Source organism: Pygocentrus nattereri, chromosome 9 (genome assembly GCF_015220715.1).
Source record: "Pygocentrus nattereri isolate fPygNat1 chromosome 9, fPygNat1.pri, whole genome shotgun sequence".
Taxonomy (NCBI): Eukaryota; Metazoa; Chordata; class Actinopteri; order Characiformes; family Serrasalmidae; genus Pygocentrus; species Pygocentrus nattereri.
The window spans coordinates 21,455,023-21,479,520 of record NC_051219.1 but is presented as its reverse complement, the minus strand read 5'-3'; the positions used below and the strand labels follow the sequence as shown (position 1 = coordinate 21,479,520).

General features: G+C 41.6%; 2 protein-coding genes across 3 annotated transcripts; one reads left to right on the top strand and one right to left on the bottom strand.

Moving 5' to 3' along the window:
* Positions 1–1,605: 1,605 nt before the first annotated feature.
* zgc:158254 (uncharacterized protein LOC791209 homolog) lies at positions 1,606–24,470 on the bottom strand. Its single transcript, XM_017723548.2, has 9 exons — positions 23,614–24,470; positions 23,152–23,233; positions 16,295–16,473; positions 15,046–15,136; positions 13,095–13,260; positions 12,797–12,982; positions 8,357–8,447; positions 5,231–5,336; positions 1,606–2,295 (listed from the first exon to the last, which is right to left on the bottom strand). Exons 1-9 carry the CDS (start codon positions 23,980–23,982, stop codon positions 2,096–2,098), a joined length of 1,470 nt encoding a protein of 489 aa, XP_017579037.2. The 5' UTR covers positions 23,983–24,470; the 3' UTR covers positions 1,606–2,095.
* Positions 20,267–22,952, top strand: LOC119264070 (secreted frizzled-related protein 5). Of its 2 annotated transcripts, none has more exons than XM_037541443.1 (4): positions 20,267–20,620; positions 21,766–21,944; positions 22,077–22,163; positions 22,534–22,952. In XM_037541443.1, exons 1-4 carry the CDS (start codon positions 20,325–20,327, stop codon positions 22,851–22,853), a joined length of 882 nt encoding a protein of 293 aa, XP_037397340.1. In that variant the 5' UTR covers positions 20,267–20,324; the 3' UTR covers positions 22,854–22,952. The 2 variants fall into 2 exon arrangements, with proteins under 2 accessions (XP_037397340.1, XP_037397338.1); XM_037541441.1 differs by having other exon boundaries at positions 22,074–22,163.
* Positions 24,471–24,498: the final 28 nt, after the last annotated feature.

Here is a 24,498-nt window from a genome sequence, read left to right as displayed (position 1 = left end):
TAGATATCACAACCCATGGTTCCTAAAACCATCACTGTAAAGAAATCAGTAATCGGTACGTTTCCTTAGAATGCATCATTTTAATTTAAGCCTATAGCTGAAACGTGACCAGCTGTCATTCTGCCTTTTCAGCATTCCATCACGAGGAGAGGATGCTGTTTGAAACAGGCCAATACTGGTGTGGGAAATAATTAAAGTGGTAGACTCGATACAGTTATTTCTACTGCAAACAGAAGAGATGTTGGAAAACGGCCATGCAAAAATTAACTACAATGTATTACTATATTTTTGGTACATAAACCAAACACAAATATCACATGGGGTCCTCTGAAGAAAAAAAACAACAAAACAACTAAATAAAATGTTAAAAATGTAGTACATTTACTTCAGTACCAATATCTGCACATATTTATTCAGTATTGTCATTATAGGCCGTTACTGCGCCTCCTTATTGCACTGCCTTTTTAATCTCAGGTAATATAGATATTATTCCAGGGTTTTGTATATTTCTATTTGTATATATGCCTGTAGATAGGATTTTCTATATTTATTCTTACCTTTATATTGTTTCACCCTGATTACTATTATTGTCCTGTGTTGTGTGACTGCTACTGGCTGCTAAAGTTCCTTTGGGATCAATAAAGTATGCATGTATGTATGTATGTATCTATCTAGCTGGTCCCTTTAAAAGATTACAGTTGCAAAATGATCACTGATCACACCCTTCTGTATTGTAGACAAATTAAAAAATGCTATAAAGCACAATGATAGTAATAGATCATTTAAATGGTACAGAGTTCAAATTTGTAACCAATAATAGTCATATATTACTCATATAATTGTAGGACTGCTTCATTAGCGTAGGCTTGAAACAGTGACATGCAATGCCATGCAATCAAAATTGAACAGAATCAGATCTGAGAAGCATTTTGATGCTAGGGTTAATATAATCCTTCACACAGTTAGTCACCATTTCAGTTAGTCTGCATAGAAAAAAAACAAAGCCGAGTGCCCTGTGGAGTGACATAACAAAGCTGGACTGTGACCTCACAGGTTGCCTATGGATAGAATGTTAATAGAATATTTGTTCTTTGTTGGCACAGTGTCATCTCACATAAGGAAGATGCTGGTAGATCTACATTCTATTAGAATTACAAATGATTAAACATTAGCAGAAATTCATTGCCAATACAAACTGTATAAAACAGAAGCATTATCTTCTGATACTAAACTTTCTTATAGGCTGTATTTTTGCTTTAGCTGTCCTTGTCTGCTCTTGGATTTAGCCTGGCAGATCAAGGCCTGTGAGGTCTCTAAGAACAATAGAACAGTAATTTGGTTATTGTGCAACAAGGTAAACTGTTCAATAAAGCTACACATCAGCATAAGGTAACCTGGCAATTACAGTTGTAAAATAATCATTCTGTGTCCCCATTCAAATGGCAAAACATATTCTCTGCTTTGGTGCCATCTTGTGGAGACTTGTTTAGACATTTAGATGTGTGTAATATTGAAAGTTGTGAAATGTGAGAGACCTGTCAAGTGTAAGCCTTCAGGTCACACACTTGTGTTGTAAGTAACCTTATAAACCTAAGACACTTGAGCCAGGCTGAGTTTTGCATTTATTTACCATTTAAAACCTGAAATGCAACATAACCTTAACTGGAATGTAAGTATAGACATACCTCATCTGTTGTAATGAATCAAACTGAGAAAGTGCATGTACATAAACAAACCAAGACATCAACAGATAAATGCTTTATGTGCAAATAAATAGACAATAACTTACTTAACAAGAAATATGCAACATCAATATTTAATATTTAAATCAAGGAATTGCTCTCAATACCATTTAAATATTTATTTTGAGGTTTATTTTGTATCAAGAGTGGTTTTCTCTGTCAAACTTTAAATTTAAGTGATATGCAACATATTAGCACTACCAGGCAGCAGTGTGACTACAAAAGGTGCTATTGCCTGAGGTGGCCATTGCTGATGACCTGAGAACAGTATTGCAGTGTACATTACAATGATAAAGATGAGTATTTTGGTGGTAAAAGCCTTTGATCTGCACAGACAAGCATTGGCAGGAAGTTCATAAGTCCTGGTGGAGGTCATTGTGCTCAGTCCCATGTTCCTCTGACCTGAGGGGCTGACCAGAGACCAGGCGCTGGAAGCGCTCTTGACGTTGTCGGTCAGGGTCGATGTTGATCCAGATGCTACCTACCCACTTAGAGCCTCGAGTGACAATGCAATCGCCATGCAAAGAGAACTCGTCCAATTCTCCTACCCAACCTAAACAAATATAGTGAATGTTTAGTGATCATCTAATACCTTCACATACTGCAGAGAAAAAGAGAATCAAGTCACATTTAGAGACTGTTACGTCGTTGAAGCCTGCTCTAATCAGAGCAATCCTTCAGCTTCAAATAGTCGAGAAATACAGCCTACATTCAGATATTTTGCAAGCCCAATCTTAATAGAATAGAATAGAAGAATAGAATTTACAACCATTTGTCACTGTGTTTGCACACTGTGAAATCAGACCTCTGCATTTAACCCATCTGTGCAGTGAAACACCCACATACATACAGTGGGGAAAAAAAGTATTTAGTCAGTCACCAATTGTGCAAGTTCTCCCACTTAAAAAGATGAGAGAGGCCTGTAATTGACATCATACGTAGACCTCAACTATGAGAGACAAAATGAGGAAAGAAATTTCAAAAAATCACATTGTCTGATTTTTAAAGAATTTATTTGCAAATAATGGTGGAAAATAAGTATTTGGTCACCTACAAACAAGCAAGATTTCTGGCTGTCACCGACCTGTAACTTCTTCTTTAAGAGGCTCCTCTGTCCTCCACACATTACCTGTATTAATGGCACCTGTTTGAACTGGTTATCTGTATAAAAGACACCTGCCCACAACCTCAAACAGTCACACTCCAAACTCCACTATGGTGAAGACCAAAGAGCTGTCGAAGGACACCAGAAACAAGATTGTAGACCTGCACCAGGCTGGGAAGACTGAATCTACAATAGGCAAGCAGCTTGGTGTGAAGAAATCTACTGTGGGAGCAATAATTAGAAAATGGAAGACCGCTGCTAATCTCCCTCGATCAGGGGCTCCACGCACGATCTCAGCCCATGGGGTCAAAATGATCACAAGAACGGTGAGCAGAAATCCCAGAACCACACGGGGGGACCTAGTGAATGACCTGCAGAAAGCTGGGACCAACGTTACAAAGGCTACTGTCAGTAACACACTACGCCGCCAGGGACTCAGATCTTGCAGTGCCAGACATGTCCCCCTGCTTAAGCCAGTACATATCCGGACACGTCTGAAGTTTGCTAGAGAGCATTTGGATGTTCCGGAAGAGTATTGGGAGAATGTCATATGGTCAGATGAAACCAAAGTAGAACTGTTTGGTACAAACACAACGTGTCGTGTTTGGAGGAGAGTGAATGCTGAGTCGCACCATACCAACTGTGAAGCATGGGGGTGGCAACATCATGCTTTGGGGCTGTTTCCATGTAAAGGGACCAGGATGACTGGTCCGTGTACATGAAAGAATGAATGGGGCCATGTATTGTGAAATTCTGAGTGCAAACCTCCTTCTATTAGCAAGGGCATTGAAGATGAAATGTGGCTGGGTCTTTCAGCATGACAACGATCCCAACACACTGCCAGGGCAACAAAGGAGTGGTTTCGTAAGAAGCATTTCAAGGTCCTGGAGTGGCCTAGCCAGTCTCCAGATCTCAACCCCATAGAAAACCTTTGGAGGGAGTTGAAAGTCCGTGTTGCCCGCCGACAGCCCCAAAACATCACTGCTCTAGAGGAGACCTGCATGGAGGAATGGGCAACATACCAGCAACGGTGTGTGCCAACCTTGTAAAGACTTACAGAAAACGATTGACCTCTGTCATTGCCAACAAAGGATATATAACAAAGTATTGAGATGAACTTTTGTTATTGACCAAATACTTATTTTCCACCATTATTTGCAAATAAATTCTTTAAAAATCAGACAATGTGATTTTCTGAATTTTTATTCCTCATTTTGTCTTTCACAGTTGAGGTCTATGTATGATGTCAATTACAGGCCTCTCTCATCTTTTTAAGTGGGAGAACTTGCACAATTGGTGACTGACTAAATACTTTTTTTCCCCACTGTACACACTAGTGTACACTAGGTGGCAGTGAGCACACTTACCCAGAGCAGTGGGCAGCAATTGGAGGTTAGGTGCCTTGCTCAAGGGCACTTCAGTCATGGACTGAACCTCACACTTCTGGTCACAGGGCTGGTTCCCTAACCTCCAGCCCACGATTGCCCCCATCCATATCCTGATTTTACTTCACAAAGACCCTCAGCCATAGTTTGCACATTTTCATTAGCATGAAAGCAATTACAGTTAACTGTAAAACTTGTTACTGATTAATTCCGTTGTGTGCTAGATATGTGTAGCATTTGTTTACAAACATATTTAAGTTCACAAAAAGTTAGGCATGTACATATACCTATGCCTTTTTAGGCTCCCCCCAGAGTTGTTGATTGAGAGTTATTATTTAATTTAGCGAAAATTGTTTAAAAAGTAAGGACGAGGAGTATCCTTCAGGGTCTACTGTTGTACATAGTCCTTTGTGCACACGTGACATGAAGAAAGTTAAAAAAGTTCATATTCATCTTACCATAAAATTAATTGTTTTGGTATACTGCTATACATATGGGTATTCTATGGGCCCCTATAAATGTTTTCACACAAAGCACCGTTAAATTACTACATATTACCCTAGCATATCAGATATTGCGTAGTAAAAATTTTCCAAAATCTTGTGAGCTTTCACCAGGCCTCAAATATTTATGGACGTTAATGATATCTGGTAGCTATCTGGTAAATCAGGCTCTCAACAAAGAGTAAAACCTTGATGGTTGTCACAATACCAGAGTTTTACTTCAATGCCAAGCATGGCATCACAATGCAACTGGACTAGATACAGACAAATATTCAAAAAATATTCACAAAAGCTTATCTGAACACTGGTTTGTTCAATAAAAAATTTAGGTTAATGACAGTATGTGTGACTCCTTAAGTGAATGAGTGAATCCTCATAAGACTAAGCCTGGCAAGGGAGCCTCCCACACAAGAAACACATACATTAATAGCAAAAACAAAAAAATACAAAAAGAGTGAGAAGAAAAAAGGAATATGTTAATAAAGTGGTAGTAACCATTGCCGTCTGAGAGGTGGTTATACCACAGCAGGGCCGTTCCGGCAACAGGCTTAATCTTCAGATTCCCTTTGGCACAGTACTGCTGAGAAAGGTCACCCAAGGCCTGATACACACACACACACACACACACACACAGATGGAAGCATTGTAAGTCATTGTTAAGTTACTTATTATTTATCAAAGACAATGAGAGTGTGATAAATGTGTGGATATGTTGTGTTGATATGTGCATATTACTACACATTTCCTATATCCATATGACATAATGTATTGCTGGTTTAAAACTAGGTTTTTATGTATTTATTTTTTATATCATTTCTTTTCATCTAGGCTAGGAATCTCTAACCCTGTTCTAACCTTGTTCCTAAAGAGTAACAAGATAATTCTGCAGGCTTTATTTCTGACCCTAATCTAATACACATGATTCAGCTATTTAGGGTTGATTGAACAGTGACTATAAGCCAACACTGCGCACGAATCAAGACATCACCCAAATGTCTAATTTGCTGGAGCGAGGACAAAACATTTTCGAATGGTCAAAACAATTCCACAGAACAGTTTGCTGGGGGTGATTGAGCCACATTAGAAAATACCCTCTCACACTCATTTTAGGCAGAAGGTAACAGCCACAGTTAGGGATGTGGAAAATGGAGGCACAAAGTGTGCTGAAGCACCCCCGGATTTCAGGACTGCCACTGTAAAAAATAATAGTAATAATGAAATATTCTGTTCTTTGTAATCAAGTGTAGAGTGTAGTATAGACCCATGTGTGCTTATTTTAGAGTGGAGCAGTCAGTAGCAGCCTTATATTGTTCTTTAAATTTAAATTAATCATCTATCATCATAACATTTTATCAACTGTTATATCTCCTGCTCTGTGTGCATTCCAGCATTAAATCTCTCTGCATTACTGTGGGTGTGACACAATTGATTACTGCTCCACAAATCAACAATGTGACTGGTCACCACTCAGTTCATTTGCATAAAGTCCGTCTAGAATAAGGAACAGAGAGATGATGCAAGTTGGCAATTTGACATGTCAGTTAGGCTATATTTATATATTGTTATCTCTGGCCTATCTACAAACTCAAGATCTGACTGTAAACAAACATGTCATATCCCATAACAAAATATGTTGCCAAACACATGTGGAATATGTAATAACTTGCACTTTTGTATGTATTAATATGCTTAATTTCATGCCTTCTAACGAAAATGATTTATGCCAGTTATATCTTCAACAATCACTGCTGTCTTTTTTAAATAAAAAACATATAAATAAATAAATACAAAAGTTATGCTAGCATTTTTTTCAAATTTTGTACCAAAATGTATCATATTGTAATGCAAATACAGAAGTACGTATCATACATTTTGTGTATCCTAGTAGCCATTACTTCATATATGTATATATGCTTCATATATTTTTCACACAGCACTGAGACTGAGAACAATCACGTTTGAAGCCTCTTTCCAAGTTAGCAGCCCAGGACACAGTAGTTTCAAGCTGTGCATGTACACCTTATTTCCAAAAGTATTCGGCCATCTGCCTTCACAGCATGATTCGTCACTCCAGAGAACAAGTCTCCGCTACTCTAGAGACCCGTGGCAGTGCTAACCCATTCCATGAAGCTCTCTACACTGTTCTTGAGCTCTTCTGAATGTCACATGAAGTTTGGAGGTCTGTAGTGATTGACTCCAGAAAGTTGGTGACCTCTGCGCACTATGCACCACAGCACTGACCTCTGTCATTTTATGTGGCCTACCACTTTGTGGCCGAGTACCACTGAGTTGACTGTGGAATATTTAGTAGCGAGGAAATTTCCTGACTGGACTTGCACAGGTGGCATCCTATCACAGTATCACACTGGAATTCACTGAACTCCTGAGAGCCACCCATTCTTTCATAAATCTTTGTAGAAGCAGTCTGCATGCCGAGGTGCTTGGTTTTACACACCTGTGGCCATGGAAGTGCATGAAAGATTTGGATGGATGACTGAATACTTTTGGAAATATAGTCTTGTAATTAGTTTATGTATAATTCTGTGTAAGAATGTATGCTGGCCAAAAGTATGTAGACACTGACCATCATTCCTACATAAGCTTACTGGGCATTAGAATTAGAATTTAGAACCATTTGCCAACTGTGCAATTAGACCTCCACATTTAACCCATCCGTGCGGTGAAACTCCCACATGCATGCACGCACACACACACTAGGGGGCCGTGAGCACACTGCCTGGAGCGGTGGGCAGCCCTATCCACGGCGCCCGGGGAGCTATTTGGGATTAGGTGCCGTGCTCAAGGGTACTTCAGTCATGGACTGTCAGTCGAGGGGATCAAACCAGCGACCTTTCAGTCACAGGGCTGGTTGCCTAACCTCCAGCCCACGACTGCCCCATAATATAGACTTAGCCCCCCCTTTGCGCCTATAAAAGCCTCCACTCTTCTGGAAAGGTTTTCCACAAGATTTTAGAGTATGACAGTCACTGAGCTCTTCAGTGTAACCCATTCTGCTGCCAGTGCTGTTCTATGGAGATTGCATATGCACTTGATTTTATACACTTGCTAGTGATGGGGGTGACAAAAATACCTGAACTCAATAATTAGGAGAGGTATTAGGAGATACTTTTGCTATATATTGTATAAGTTACTTGCTCTTCACGTGGGAGAGGTCAAGCCCAGCAAACAGAGGCAACTGGGATTCTAAGGACTGCTAATTACATCAAATCACTAATTACATCACTCTGGGCACTGCATGTGTGAACTTATTTATCCATTCTGCCAAACAATGTGTTTGCAAAAGCTTCTATTGTGACAATATTAAAAATATTATTTTACTGTGACAAATCCAGTTCAAAGTCACTGCATTTATGAACATGTTAGTGCGTTATGTGTATTGTTACAGGCTCATCTGGACAATTTATCTTTGGAATTCTACACTAGCAAGAGCCTAAAACACAAAATCACAGTTGTGAACCTTTATGCAGGACATGTCAAAGTCAAGAGCCAATGTCACAAAAACAGCCCAGGCCTCATTTTCCAGGCCCTTTCTTTAGTTGCTGTGACAACAGAGCTCACTTCCCTTTATCGCTATGGAAACAGAGCACAGACTTCGCTCACCTCCTCCTCATAAGTCCTGTTGTCAGCCATGGGGAAGCTGCGCTCCCCGCCTCCATCCACCGTATTCAGAAATAGCAACAAAGTTACATATCTATCAACAACAAACACCAACACATTTAATCATACAGTCTTTAACTCACAAATAGAAATTTGTGTGTAAGATGTTGTGTTAGAACTGATCAACAATGAACATTCACAAAGAAAATACAATAACTGAAATAAACAGCACCCCCTTGTGTATGCACTGAGCACCACAAAGATTTGATATTTGACTGACCTAGAAATTAAGTCTGAACACACAGGTTGAGAGGCTTTGGAGCCAAATAGAGTTGTTCAGTTACACAAATATGATACACTGAAGCTTTTATATTGTATTCAATGGTTTGTCTGTTATGTCCACCAAATGTAAAGTGTTGGATTGAAACTCTTTCACTAACCACAAAGGGGTGCTATCAGCTAAGACAGTCAAAGTCCCATTCAGTGATAAAATCAGCAATACCACAGCCCTCCATGGTCAAAAGTACAAGAGAACACAAGCTGGGATGATCTTATTGGCCCCTTTTCATTCAGTTGCATAAGCTAATCTTTAAACGAAACTTTACAGACAGTTAGTCAGTTCGTATATCTGTAGGTTGAAACTCACTCCACAGCAAACGTGGGCATAATAGTTTAATAACCTGAAAGATGCGTCATTTGCAGTCATATGATCAAAGTCATTACAAATATTATCAACAATATCAGTAATAACAGTATACGTCAAAGACAAGTGAGCACATTGAAGTCTTTGTACTAAAACGGAAGATAATTCAGCTTTAACACTGTCAAAATGTAATTTGTAAATGTAATTTGTAATAAGCAGAACTGGATCTTTATTATCTCAACAGTCCAAATAAGTAGTAATAGGCCCGTTTCAATAATTTTTTTTGGAACAAACAGAATACAAACTGGGTGCATTTTCATCAGCTGGGCTGAGGCAAATATATGCAAATATAAATAAAGTAAGAAAATCCATTTATTGAGACATGGCATGAGTCTTACAAAAACAACAAAACAACTTCTAACTTGGTATGTCTAATTGAGCTCAAGCTCAGTTTGTCATCAGTACTTACAGCTAGAAAGCATATCAGAAAATTTGGCTGCCTATACTTATAATGATCCACTGTAAATAAATGAATAAAAACAGACAATTAATTAAATAAATGCATTTTTATATGGTCAGCTAAAAACTTTAGCGCGTCACAATTGTGAAATTTTAGCTGAAGATTAATTATCATGTCAATAATTGCAATTATTGTTAAATGTTTAAAGCTATTACATTACAAGCCTAAAGAAGCTAAATTTCCTGATTAGCTATACTGCTTCTGAACTGTCAATAACCTGTAGGTACTGACAACAGACACAGCTCCAGCTCAAGTAAATAAATGTTCCCTACCACTACCCTCTAAAAATGTTGTAGTACATGAATTTGGAGGGTTTCAGGTTTGACATATTCAAATAAATGTGTTTTTTTACTTTTATTATGTATGTACTTGCAATGTAAGCTTTGCTTGTTTGAAAGTTCTATGATATTAAAAGCAGAGTAGTTTAGACATCATTCCTAGAATCTTGTTTATAAGCAGCTTTGATCAGTTGAACCCAATGGATGAGATGATTAGCTTAGTTCTTCCCTTTCTGTTGATTGAGGTGATGGGCCAGACAAAGGGTATTCCAAAAACGCCATATGAACAATAACAAGAGGACCCAGCTTCCCTCACCTGGATTAGGGTTACCGGGGCCTCACCCTGGAGCCAGGCTCAGCCTGAAAGAGCTACACGGGACCACTCTCCCACCACCCATGGGAGAAGCGCTTATGGGGGTCCAGTGCATTGTGGAACAGGTGGCGGCCGAAGGCGGGGGCTTTGGCGTTCCGATCCTCGGCTACGGAAACTGGTTCTTAGAACATGCAACGTTACCTCTCTGGCAGGGAAAGAGCCCGAGCTAGTGTATGAGGCTGAGAAATACCAACTAGATACAGTTGGGCTCACCTCAACACATGGCAGGGGCTGAGAGGCGTCGGGCAGGAGTGAGCATACTCATAGTTCCCTGGCTCAGCGCCTGTACATTGGGGTTTTCTCCGGTGGACGAGAGGGTTATTTCCCTGCGCCTTCGGGTCAAGGAACGGGCTCTGACTGTTTATGCTTATGCACCAAACGGCAGTTCAGAGTATCCGGCCTTCTTGGAGACACTGGAGGGGGTACTGGAAAGTGCCCCCTGCGGGGACTCCATTGTCTTGCTGGGTGACTTCAACGCTCACATGGGCAATGACAGTGAGACCTGGAAGGGCGTGATTGGGAGGAACGGCCTCCCCAATCTGAACCCGAGTGGTGTTTTGTTATTGGAGTTCTGTGCTCACCACAGTCTGTCCATAACAAACACCATGTTCGAACACAAAGGTGTGCACATGGCATCCAGGACACCTTAGGCCGCAGTTCATTGATCGACTTTGTAGTTGTGTCATCGGATTTGCGACTGTGTGTTTTGGACATCCACGTGAAGAAAGGAGCGGAGCTGTAAACGGATCACCTCCTAGTGGAGAGTTAGATCAGATGGCGGGGGAAAATCCAGACAGACCTGGCAGACCCAAATGAGTTGTGAGGGTTTGTTGGGAACGTCTGGCAGAGGAACCTACCAGAAAGATCTTCAACTCCCACATCCGACAAAGCTTCGACTGCAAACCGAGGGAGGCCGGTGACATCGAGTCCGAGTGGGCCCTGTTCCATGCCTCCATTGTCGATGCAGCCGATCGGAGCTATGGCCGCAAAGCCATAGGTGCCTGTCATGGCGGCAATCCCCGAACCCGTTGGTGGACACCTCGGGTAAAGTAAGCCGTCAAGCTGAAGAAAGAGTACAATGCCTATCCTGCTGACTTCAACTGGGGACGTCGTTGGACGGTGGAAGGAATACTTCAAGGATCTTCTCAATCCCACCAACAATCCTTCCCTAGAGGAGGCAGAGCTTGGAGATCCGATCGAGGGTCCTATCAGGGGATCACACTTCTCAGCCTACCCAGTAAGGTCTATGCAGAGGTACTGATGAAGAAGGTCCAACCAATAGTTGAATCTCAGATACAAGAGGAACAATGTGGGTTTCGCTCAGGTCGTGGAACACTGGACCAGCTTTTTACCCATTCAGTCCCTGTACAAACAGAGCAGGAGCTTGGTTCGTATAGCCGGCAGTAAGTCAGACTGGTTTCCAGTCAGGATTGGACTCCGCCAGGGCTGTCCGTTGTCACCAATTCTGTTCACAACTTTTATGGATAGAATTTCTCGGAACAGCCAAGTGGCAGAGGGTGTCCAGTATGGTGGCCTCAGGATTTCATGTCTGCTTTTCGCAGATGATGTGGTCCTGTTGGCGCCATCAGGCCGGGACCTCCAGCTCTCTCTGGACCAGTTTGCAGCCGAGTGTGAAGCGGCTGGGATGAAAATCAGCACCTCTAAATCTGAGACCATGGTCCTCAGTCGGAAAAGGGTGGAATGCTCTGTCCAGGTAGGGAATGAATTCTTGCCCCAAGTGGAGGAGTTTAAATATCTTGAGATTTTATTCACGAGTGAAAGAAGGATGGAGCGGGAGGTTGACAGGCGGATTGGTGCGGCATCTGCAGTAATGCAGACCCTAAACCAGTCCGTCATGGTGAAGAGAGGGCTGAGCCAGAAAGCGAAGCTGTCAATTTACTGGTCAATCTATGTTCCGATTCTCACCTATGGTCACAAGCTTTGGGTAGTGACCGAAAGAACGAGATCGCGGATACAAGCGGCTGAAATGAGCTTTCTCCGCAGGGTCGCCGGGCTCTCCCTTAGAGATAGGATCAGAAGCTCAGCGATTCAGGAGAGGCTCAGAGTGGAGCCGCTGCTCCTCCACGTTGAGAGAAGCCAGTTGAGGTGGTTCGGGCATCTGGTAAAGATAGCCTCTGGACGCCTCCCAAGGTGTTCCAGACATTTCCGATGGGGAGGAGACCCCGGTGAAGACCCAGGACACGTTGAAGGGATTATATCTCTCGACTGCCTTGGGAACGCCTCGGCATCCCCCCAGAAGAGTTGGAGGAGGTGGCGGAGGAGAGGGAGGCCTGGGCCTCATTGCTTAGGCTGCTGCCCCCGCGACCCGGATTCGGATAAGCGGTGGAGGATGGATGGATGGATGGATGTTGATTTTGTTAGGTCTGTTAGGTTATGTACACAGAATTGCACAGTTGAACCATTTCTCCATGCAAGTTGAGCTGTCCTACAATGCTGCATGAATGACAGTTCAAAAGAGGTGGCAATAGGCTACTTGCAACACAGGCTTGCCTTCACCCTTCCTGGTTGGGAGCATTGTGTGACACTGTAGACACAGAGCAGCTGAAAAATGGCAAACACTACCCAGAAAACTGCATAGACAAACCACATCTAGTGAATTTATACACACCTGCATACTATTTGGTTGAGGGTGGAGCTGTTTGCAGCCAGATATGTATGCAAACAGCAGCTATCTGGATTGGAGGGGCCACTGTCATGATGGGCATTACTGTATCCACCTTGCTCGTAGCGAACCACTTCCAACGGCTCACTGAGATCAATCATTGAAGATGGGAGTCGGGTTAAACGAGTCACCCTAGGAGGAAGACAGATAGAGACACGGGCACAGAGAGAGAGAGAGAGAGAGAGACAGTGAAAGTTAAAGTGTTTTACACATGCATGAATATGAAAATATAAACATGTTTTACCTGTTCTTGATACTCTTCAGAAGGTGGTGGGTGCCTTCTCCCAGGAACAGTCGTGTTTGGATGCTCATGTGTCTAATTTGGTTCTCTCCATACAAGCCCTGCCCAGCACCACCATGCTGAAACACATTACCACTCATCTGCCTGAACTCCTTCAGTGACAGCACTCCTACATCCACACAAACACACAGGACCAAAGATATTCAACTCCTGTCCAGAAACATCGAGGTTCAACACTGTTTGCTGTTTGTGTGACATTCACAATTCCATTCTATCTTACTGAATTAAATACAGTTTTGTAGTCGAATTAAGAATAACAGTACACCACAACTACAAATGAACTGAACTGTGCTATGACTGTGTATTTGACAAAAAAAAATTCAACATGCTATCACTGTGTTTCCTTCCACATCTGCTTTGGTGTTAGTCACAAAAGTCATAATATTAAAAACATGTAAACGCATGTGTGTAAATAAAAAGACAAAAGGAGATGTCGCCTGATTTAACTATTTACCTTAATTATTTTCCACAGCTACCCTAATAGCATGAATCCATTAGCAGCACAGGCCTAACTTGTTTAATGTTACAATCATTTACAGACATAAAGAAACAGTGTTTAAAGTGTAGCTGACACTGATACTTGGTAGACCACATTGTTTTCAAGGTTGTTCTATTGTGTTCATTTTGGCTGGTCATACATCACAACATGCAAACTTGGGTAGCATGGACCTTGCCTGAGTTTATCACTTGCATTTTTGACTATGTCAGCTGTTCAGATTCTACTTCCTTGTGGTAAACTTGAAATGTCTGCAAGCTTACAATGCCTATTAAACATCTACTACATTGTATTTGACCAGGAACATCACTAAGACCCCATTTACACCTGGTCATTTCATACGTCTCAAATATCAGGATTATGTCAATGCACTCACAACGCAATTCCAACTGCTTAAACCACTTCAGGACGTGGCTGAGATGCATTTGAGCCACAAATGCATCCATCTCTCCAATACACATTTTACAACCAAACCCCACCCCCAGGTACAATTAAGCCTGCTCGTTATGCAGTATTTCACTGGGCACAGGATCCATGTCTGCAAAGAAGATAATCATGGAGGACACACATAGTTGGGGACCATATGCAGATGAAACTATATGCTTAACAGTAACATGGACAGATACTATTGTACAAAACAAACTGCAGACAAAGAGGCTGAATGGACAAACAATTGGTAATTGGTTGCGGCATAACAAGCTGATTTGCACATTCCATCCAATGCAGCAGTCGCATTTCAGTCTGACTATCTGGATAGTATACAATCCAGATACTAGTCAGATGAAGTGACGAGGTGTGAATGGGGTCTAATAATTGCTCTTGCCTTGACTGAAACCAAATACCTGGAGACTAAGTACCTCAGTTCCTAACTCTAAAATCATCTGTACTTTCAGAGATAACTTTTCTTCTTTCACTGCTCAGTTCAAAATAAATAACTAAAAACCTTCATTGGCATGACTGTTTTAAGCATAGTTGTTGAAGTATTCTAATTGATTTAAAGTAACAATAGAGTGATGGCAGCAATGATGGCATTAAATGAACAGAGAGTAGCAATACAATCTCTCCCTTTTATTTGTGTTAGTTCTGGGTCAGTGAATGTGTTCACTCTTTCCCCTCCGGAACCAAACCACAGCAGGACATTGGCCAGACAACAGAAGAGGGGCAGTACCTTTGTGCGTGTGTATGTTTGGGAGTGGGGGTGGAGCGGATGTGTGGGTGGGTTGGGGAGATCCAGTGTAACCCCTCATAATAATGAGATTTTAATCAGTGATGATAGGATCTATCCGGAAGCTTTTGAAAAAAAATGGTGGGTGTTATGTTGTCACTTTGGACCAAACACTTACTGACACACACATACACACACACACACACACACACACATACACTCACTCTATTTACCAGCAGGGCTTCTTTCAAGACCCATATGAATTTCCCGCAAGTTATATGAGCTCAGCCGGGATCCATCATTTGAGAGTGACAGACTCAAAATCTGTGACAAAACAAAACATGTCTTTTATCACAGGGTCCATTGTTTCCTCTGCTCTTCCATTTCCCCATCATCCCTCTCATAAAATCATCCTACAGTGCTTAAAAGTAGTCTTAGGCCACCTCGATCATCATCTGGGTATTAGAATTGTTTGTTTTTATTATTATTATTTAAATGTATTACATAATTCAAACTGTACTTCACTATGAACAAAAGTGCATAATTCCGGATATGGGTCCAGCTGAACAATAACAAACTAGAAAACTATCACCTAACCCCTTCAAAAACAAAAAACAGACCACGTTGAGACACTAATCCAAGTGCACACACTATGATTAAATCAGAGATCTCCAATGCTATTGTGAAAATCCTTCAACCAACATTAATTTTCAGTAAGATATTGCATTAGTAAACTTAAATATTGGGCTGAATTAATGTCAAAAATGCTATCTCTTCATAAAATGTCCTTGAGAAAAATTGCAGATACATGGAAAAATCCAAAATTAAGTATGTACTGAAAAATGTACTGAAGTCATGGAAAGACACAGAAAGTGTTCATAACCTGTTACCCTCTGTCCACCCAAAAAAGGAAATCTAACAAACCTGGTTGACCAGAATACTTGAAAAGGAGGGATGGCTGAATACTGAATATACTGTCATAAATGTATTACTGTATCCCAGTAACAATTCTTGCACATTTTACAATAAAGTGGGTATCTTTGTGATTTTCAGGTAATGAATTGTATGTAAAATGCAACATCAGTTCAGAACAACACCAATGTTAAGGTTACAACTGTCCACCACCAAGCAGACTGCTCAGTTCCATCATCCCTAGTAATGCTGAGTTTAGCAATGATGAGATTAATAACTGGCTGAACACCCTTCACGTTTATCAGGTTTATCAGTCTATTCAAGCTTTTGTAGAGCTCAGTAGTGCTAAAATTAATGACTAGCCTGTCACACTGATTTATCAGTTTACTCTTAGACTTTAGCATCAACACAGCATCAACACCTCAAATAAATTAGTTCATAGTGCCTCAGTGAATATTTACATTAAAGTATTATTGCTGTTTTCTCCTACTGTAGTGTTACATTCAAATAATTCCAAAGCATTCTACCACATAGGTAGCTAGCCTAAATGTGAGGCTGTATGAGACTGACCTCCTCTCTTTGTAGCAAGCCGTCCTGGTTGAGATCTAGCAGACTGAAGAGCTCATCCTGGGTCAGCTGTTCCTCTTGACTGTCCACGGGAGTTGACTTTGGACTGGCAGTTAGGCCCTTTAACTGCGCCAGCTGCATTACAACCCCACACTCCTCTGGGCTCAGAAACCCTGGAATCTCTAAGTCGCAGAATGGCACAAAAGAAAGAAAAGATATCAAACTATCAATCTATCAAGCTTGATATAGATATAGAGGACATTGAAAGTGACTGTCATTTGCAAAAAGCCTAAATAAAGCTTGATTGATAGATAGGACATTCAAGGTTTCTGCCGCAGGGGCCTAGGCCACCAAGGGCCTCCCTGCAATCTCCCACTGCCAATACTTCACTGCTCCGCTCCCCCATGCTGGACCTTGCAGGTGGTGGGCCCACATGGCCTCTCCACGTTGCCTCTTCGGGCTGAGCCTGGCCGGGTTACGTGAGCTGCCCGGCCACCAGGCGCTCGTCATGGAACACTACCCCCAGGCCTGGCTCCAGGGGTAGGTCCCGGTGACACGATTTTTTGTGTATGTCGTGCATGGTGTGGTTTGGATCACATTAGTCTGGGTCTTCACTCCAGACTTGTTCGCCCTGGGAGAACCTACCAGGAGCATATTGCTCCTGATGACTTAGCTCTGAAGATCCCTAGACCACACAAGCCCTTCCGCCACGACAAGGCCCCGATCCAGGAAGGGGAAATGCTTAGCCCAGAAAAGGATGGCATGCCCACTCCAGGTAAGGGGAAAGGACCTGCCCTAGGTAGAGGAGTTTAAGTATCTTGGGGTCTTGTTCATGAGTGACGGGAAGAGGGATCATGAGATTGGCCGCAGGCTGGGACAGATGGCAGGAGTAATGCTGTCACTGTACCAAAATGTAGTGGTGAAGAGGGAGCTGAGCCAAAAGGCAAAGTTGTCTGTTTACCGGTCGATCTACACCCCAACCCTCACCTATGGTCATGAGCTGTGGGTAATGACTGAAAGAACGAGATCGCGAATACAAGCGGCGGAAATGAGCTTTCTTCATTGGGTGGCGGGCTACACGCTATTTGATAGAGTGAGGAGCTCAGTCATCCGGGAGAAACTCAGACTAGAGCCGCTACTCCTCCGCATTGAGAGGAGCCAGATGAGGTGGTTTGGACATCTGATCCGGATGCCCCCTGGACGCCTCCCGGTGGGGGTGTTCCAGGCACGGCCTACCGGGACAAGACCAGGGTCGTCCTAGGACCCGCTGGAGGGATTATATCGCCTGGGAGCGGTTTGGGGTCCCCAGGAATGAGCTGGAGGAAGTTGTGGGGGACAGGGTCATCTGGGATTCTCTGCTCTCTCAACTGCTACCGCGACCCTATCTGGACTAGTGGTCAACGATGATGATGATGATGATGATTCAAGGTGACTGTCATTTGCAATAAGCAGAGCATGACAATACAGTGTTAAAATCCAGACAATACATTATGTAATGATATAAAAAAAACATTGTGATGAATGTGTAAACTTAAATTGAATCAATTAAAGCCTGTAATAATGTCAAAACTATGTTAAAATGAAAATTACTAAGTATAAAGTAAGAACAAAAAGGAATAAAAGTAAAAATTCTTTAAAAAAAACAATACAAAAATGTAGCTAAAACAGACTAAAATAACAAGCAACTAAAACAAACAAAACCATCAAACTGGATCTTAAAATGAAATTAAACAAAAATGAACTAAGAATCAACTAAAATCCCATTCAGCCTTTGTAGCTACACTCACTGGACATTTTATCAGGAACATATATCTTACAAGTGGACTGTGACTACTCATCTGTTGCAATTTATCAACAATTTAACAACAGCTCACTGAAAGTAATACCTCTGAGTTCACCTCAATCTAAAGTTCAGCTTAAGGGGGATTCCAGTAATTTTTCAAAATCACTGAAAGTAATACTTTTGAGTTTGCCTCAATCTAAAGTTCAGATAAATGGGAATTCCAGTGATTTTCTAAATATCTGTAATTGAATTGTTAAAATGTGAACAAAGTCACTGGTTTGATGTGAAATGCTATTTTCAAGAGAAAATTGCAAAGTCAGAATTGTTCACAGGAGTAATTATAGGAACCAGACTTCAAGCCTTTAAAAGCTACCTTGAATGAACATGCTGCTTTAAGCCTGAGACATTGTTTTTGAAAGCTGTGTGAGGTTTTGACTTAAACATAATTTTTAAAGCCAAGCAGGACATTGGAAAGCAAAACTGTCCCCATCCCCAGAGAATTATTTAAATATGTTTTAGCTACATTTTTTTGCTGTTTTAACATCAGTATGTATAAATAAAAAAACTTCTAAACGTGTAGGTTCACTAGTCATTTTGGATAGTAAAGAAAATAGCTATTTAGTGATATCATATATTCCTATCACCACCCATTGAAATGATGAGTGAGTTTCTCTCCAATATATCATTTTGCATCAAAGCACTCTGAATGACTGTTAGCTGTATCTGCCTAACAAAGTGGTGGTGATTTTTTTTCAGAAGAGTTCTCTTTAAGTACAGTTTGTTTGGAATAGTTAGTGTGGGAAGCAGACAGAAGGAACAAGAAGACACAGAGATTAGGCTGAGATTAAAGGATCACATTCACACTCATTAATAGCATTAATCTATACTCTCACAATTAGCCCCCCATGCAAATGGATGTTAACGTAATCAATTCTCAAATGAGACTGTGCCTATGAATGAAAATTCACACACAATTACACACATGTTCTAGATTAATTTAAAATTATATCAATGTTGATGTTCATTGATACTGGTGTTTTAACAGAAGTGTACATATTTTGAGAACTCTAATAAAGAAAAGATGTGTGAACTGGACCGTATTTCACATCTGTCTTATCTGATTGATCCTCACTCTACACACAAACAGCATTTGAGTGTGAACAGACGCCATTAAGTGATTTTGGATATGGGGATAATGAATTCCCCCTCCCTACCCCCACCCCTCTTTTGGGACTGCTTGTGGTGCTGCCATTGACGGTGTTAATGAGACTGGGGCATTAATGGTTTCCGGTGGGAGCCATTGTCCCTCTAGAATAGAGAGCGGGTAGTGTCAAATTGCTTATAAAGGATTGAGTTTCATTTCCCCAGCCATTGTTATGTTTCAGTGCAGACATTTTCTGCAGCAGTGTGTACACACACACATGCTTACGCACACACACACACACAATTTTACAAGATGTTTTCCGCATGGCTGGCCTAACCATACAGGCGGTGACATGCTTCCTCTCTGCTTCCTTATTTGATGGCATGAAGGTTAGAGGAGGGAGGGCTTCCTGGGAAGTGCAAGGAGAGGAAGTGTGGGCCACATTTTGGGGTAGAAACAGCACTGTGCTCCCAGCAGGTGAAGAGCAACTCAATAACCCCCCCAGAAGCAGAGATGCAACCCCTCCAATTTTAAAACCCCACACTTCTGGCCCAGTATTATACTGGCTTTCACACTTGCATTCTAGATGTTATACTGAACAATAGAGCTATCAAATGCAGACAACTGCTACATAAACTGCAAAGAAGCCAAAACTTTGAAACTATTGCAGTGGTTAGCAGCAGTGTAAGGGTAAACACTACAGGTCAGAACACTATTAATTCTTTTGGTTTTGCTTTCTATGTTTCCTTTCACCTACTCAATACACTTTTCTATTTTATTGTAGTGTAGTCTTGATACACACATCTTTGGAGTGTGTGCATACTTCCTCAACCATATTGAATCAAATGCAAAATTAAAAAAGTGGGGAGAACTGGAAAAAAATAGAAGTGGGTGATGGAAATCCTACCATTCATCATCTCCAGCAGGGAAACGGAAGATTCAGTGCACACACACACACCCTCCAAATCTCAAGCATCACAAGGCCCGCCTTCACCCAAACGGCCTCCAATGGTGATGTATAAATACACCTATTACTGCCTTGCCCTGACACTTCCCTGAACTACTGGCTGAAAGAAACCTGTGTTGTTAATGCTTCCATCAGGACTATGACTCTGTTTGTGTCTGCTTTGCTGCTACTCCTGGCAGCCTGGAGCTCACGGGCCATGCCTGATGGGCACTGGGAGCCGCAGGGCTCATCTCGTTGCATCCCCATCCCTTCCAGCATGGCTCTGTGCCAGGGGCTGGGCTACAATACTATGCGTATGCCCAACCTGCTGGGGCACGAGTCGCCTGCTGAGGCTGTCCAGCAGAGCGCCAGCTGGCTGCCTTTGCTTGCCCGCGAATGCCACCTGCATGCTCGGATCTTCCTCTGCTCACTCTTCGCCCCGGTGTGTCTCGAAAGGTAAGAGAAGCCATTCACTTGGTTGAGATATTTGGGGTGAGTCCAATAACATATTTATAATTTGGAAGGTTTGCAGGCCAAGCAGTGAAGAATTAAAAGAACAGTTCTGCAAAAAAGTGTCCAAAGTCTACAATGGAGTTACAAGGCTAATGCAACTAAAGTAATTACTAAGTAATGAAAGCAAAATTAAAGAGGAAAAACTTAAAAGGCAAATATGTCTTGGCTAACTACATTTGGGGTAAGGGGGAATTGTGTAAATTGGATTTTTCCCAGAACTATTACTTTAAGATGTATGGACAAACAGTCAAGTCAGGAATGCTGCACAGAGTTGCCCTAAATAGAAGATTATGGAAATCAGTTTGTTTGTGTCTGCTTTGAAACAAAAGAGTTGCTCAGGTTGTGGAGTGTTTGATTGCTTTCAGAAACCAATGTCCTTGCACATATAGGCCATCTGCATGCCCTCTCCCCATTGCATGCAAGTCATTTTCACTTGTATTGTCCCCATGAATAACCCTAAATTACTCTTGATGCAAATCCAATTACTTTGGGTAACTACTCTCAAACTACCCAGCTAGAAGAGCCTGCAACCTCAATAAATCTCAACAGACATAGTAAATCTCAACATTATAGTGAAGACTAAAAATTGTGAAATGTATACGGTCTGGCAGTTTTTTCTACAAACAGACTTTACCATAGCGGTCCCCTCCCCAGTATATTACCGCAGAAGTATATTTGTCTGACTGTAACATTATGCAGTTTCCATTGCTTCCCGTTTTAACAAATTTAAAAAATTATAATAATAAAAATAAATATATATATATATATATATATATATATTATTGTGGATAAACAAGGGCATAGTGTCACTGACACCAAGCATCACTCCTTTCCCTGTGGTCATTTCCACAACCCGAACCTTCATTTCACCCAGGTCCATGAGGTACATCAAATCTAAACTCATGAAACATTGAAGGTTTAGGAATCACTTAAGTGATGTCTGTTTGGGCTGTTCTTTTCCTCAACCACTAATAGACTGGACTACGCAACTCAATCCTCACTTTTTCACCCCTACTGACTCCCCCCTTACTTTCTCATTCCTATCAATTATTTCATCTTTCCATTCTCTTTTAATACCTTTTCCTCAGGATCATTTCTCCGTGTCGGAGTTTGTGTGAGTCTGTACAGGACAGGTGTGCTCCCATCATGAACTGCTACGGCTACCCGTGGCCCAGAATCCTGCATTGTGACCAGTTCCCCAAAGACCACCTGATGTGCATCTCCTCAGTCACACACATGCCAAACAGCACCAGCAATGGCCGCAGAGGTAAGCTAATAAACTCTACATGTCTCGGCGTGGACTTGACAATAATATTGCTGGAGGATAGTGTTAGTCTGTTTGACAAATACTTTTTGGATTAGCTCCTAAATGATGTGAACCTTTTCTTCGTTTCAGCAGTGCCACAAGCCAGCTGCACAGACTGTGAGTTAGAGGAGACCACATCAGCCAAAGAGCTGCTAGAGTTGTTCTGCAAGAGTGATTTTGGTGAGTGCTCACTTAGTCATTTCAAAGAACACAGTCTTTGCAAAGGTTACTGACATTCCCATTCATAAAGGCCCAACAATCCCTGTTTTCACTTGACTAGGCTTGGGTGAGTGACAATATTATTGGCACAGTGTCAAAAAAATGAGAAAAATAAAAGGAAAATAACATCAATCAATTTCGGTTTCAATTTCGGTATCACAAATGAAAAACTAGTATTGTGCCCTATCTAACTAGGATGTTTAAAAAAAGGTATCATCAAATTTGAAAAATTAATATTGCCAAACCCTATTCTTGGGCTTTTATTAGTCTCAGTCTATTCTCCTCACAGCCTAACATATTCTTCATACTCTCCTCTCTGCCTCTCTTTCAGTGGTTAAAGTACGCTTAGAACCATCCAACTCCAGCAGCTCAGCTCTGGCTAAGTTCTCCCTGGGTTCTCGGCTGGATGTTTTTAAGCACGGGCCACTGGTGGGAGGGGAAATGAGGGGCAGGCTGGCATTGTGGCTGGAGCGGGATGCCACCTGTGTGGGCAACCTGATCAGGCATCATCCTCAGGGCGCCACCTTCCTTCTGACGGGCACTGTGACAGGCGAGAGACTACTGGTCAACAAGGCTTTTAGCTGGAATAAACACCAACGACAACTCAGCCAGGCTGCACGGAAATGGAAACGTCATCGGTGTAGAGGGTAGAGGGTCAATGAAGAGAGGAAAAAGTGAAAAAAACTGAACAGAAAGGGGACTAAAAAACTCCCCTTGCCACTGCAAAATGGATATATATATATATATATATATATATATATATATATATATAGATAGATAGATAGATAGATAGATATTAGTTTCATTATTTACATACATCTCTTGTATATTTGTAATGATTTTAAAACGGCTTATGTGGATGCTGTGTCTCTAGTCATTGCCTGTAAAAATTCTATGACATAGAGTAATGTATATCATTACTGTTCGAAGTTAACATTAAATAGCTCACCAAATAACAGAGGCTTCAGGCTGAGGGTCCGCAACTTATGAGTATGGTCAAGAGTGAGGGACACTGTTTGCATGTGGCCAACCTGAGCAGGAAACAGACAACAAACGTAGCCACTGAACAGAATGCTGATTTAGTAGACAGCTAAAAGAGAGGTAAAAAAGTATGATTTTTTCCCCTTTACCCCAAATGCAGTCCTTTTCGACTAAGACATATTTGGTGTCTAAAGTTTGCTTCTTTGTTTTTATAAACTGCGAGGCTAATGTAACTAAAATGTAATGTACCAACGTATTTGTATTACTTGCATTACTACTTCTATTACTAAAGCAAATTCTGGACACAAAACATGGCTGTTCAGCTACATTTACGGTAAGGGGAAATCCTATACATTTTATTTATTGCCAGACCATTCCTTTAAGTTACAGCAGGACAGTCACTGGCGTATGACAAGACGCATCTCCGTACCCGTATACCCTCCAAGCGTGGGAGATGAAATATGGGTCCTGACGAGCCTGAAGATGCAGAGTGGAGCTCGCCGGATGCCGGAGGGGCTAATGTTACACTCGAGCTTCTGTCAGCGTGGTTGGGTTCGTTCTTTGAATCTTCCCCGGATCCAGTGTTATAGTGCACATACAATAGCAAGGCTATAATATTTATTATGTAGAGGTGAAAGAAGACCATCACTACCACGAAGTACGCACGGGAGCAGACGCTGCTTCTCTGGAGACGAAGAGAGTCCCGGGCAGACGGAGGCGGCGGAGGTGACTGGAAAGGTGTTGGTGGTCCATCTGAGCAACTTTCGGTACTCTGGAAATTCTCCTGATATTCTACCATCTCGACTACGACTCTGCAAAACGCTTTATGTTCGTTCTTTCTGCCATGTAGTAATCTATCGCCTCATTCTGTAGCACAAACGATGTTTATAAATGGCATCGCCAGAGACGTTAACGCTGCCACTTGGCTCCTTACGGGATATCGGGAAAAAAACTCATTCACGCAAACTGCCTTTTAGGTATTATTTGCATGGTGATTTACTGCTCTGCTGGTGCCTTTTATGTGCTTCGGTTTCTCTCAGAAACCCACCTGCCTGTCAGCGAGTACTGTGAAGCTACCGTTAACCAGCTGGATAATTTAACTACCTGACGCGATAATCCAGGTCTTAATGTATTTCAAAGACTTAACGTAAACTAAATCGAATGCCTTATTCAGTTTCCCTCAAATGTTAATTACTCAAGATTTAGTGATCATATTTATCCAATAAATAAGCACAACAGTTACAGATACGGAGCTACCGCTGTCAAACGTCCTTGGAATTGTGAAGTCAACGATTACAGGTCTTCAAAATAAAAG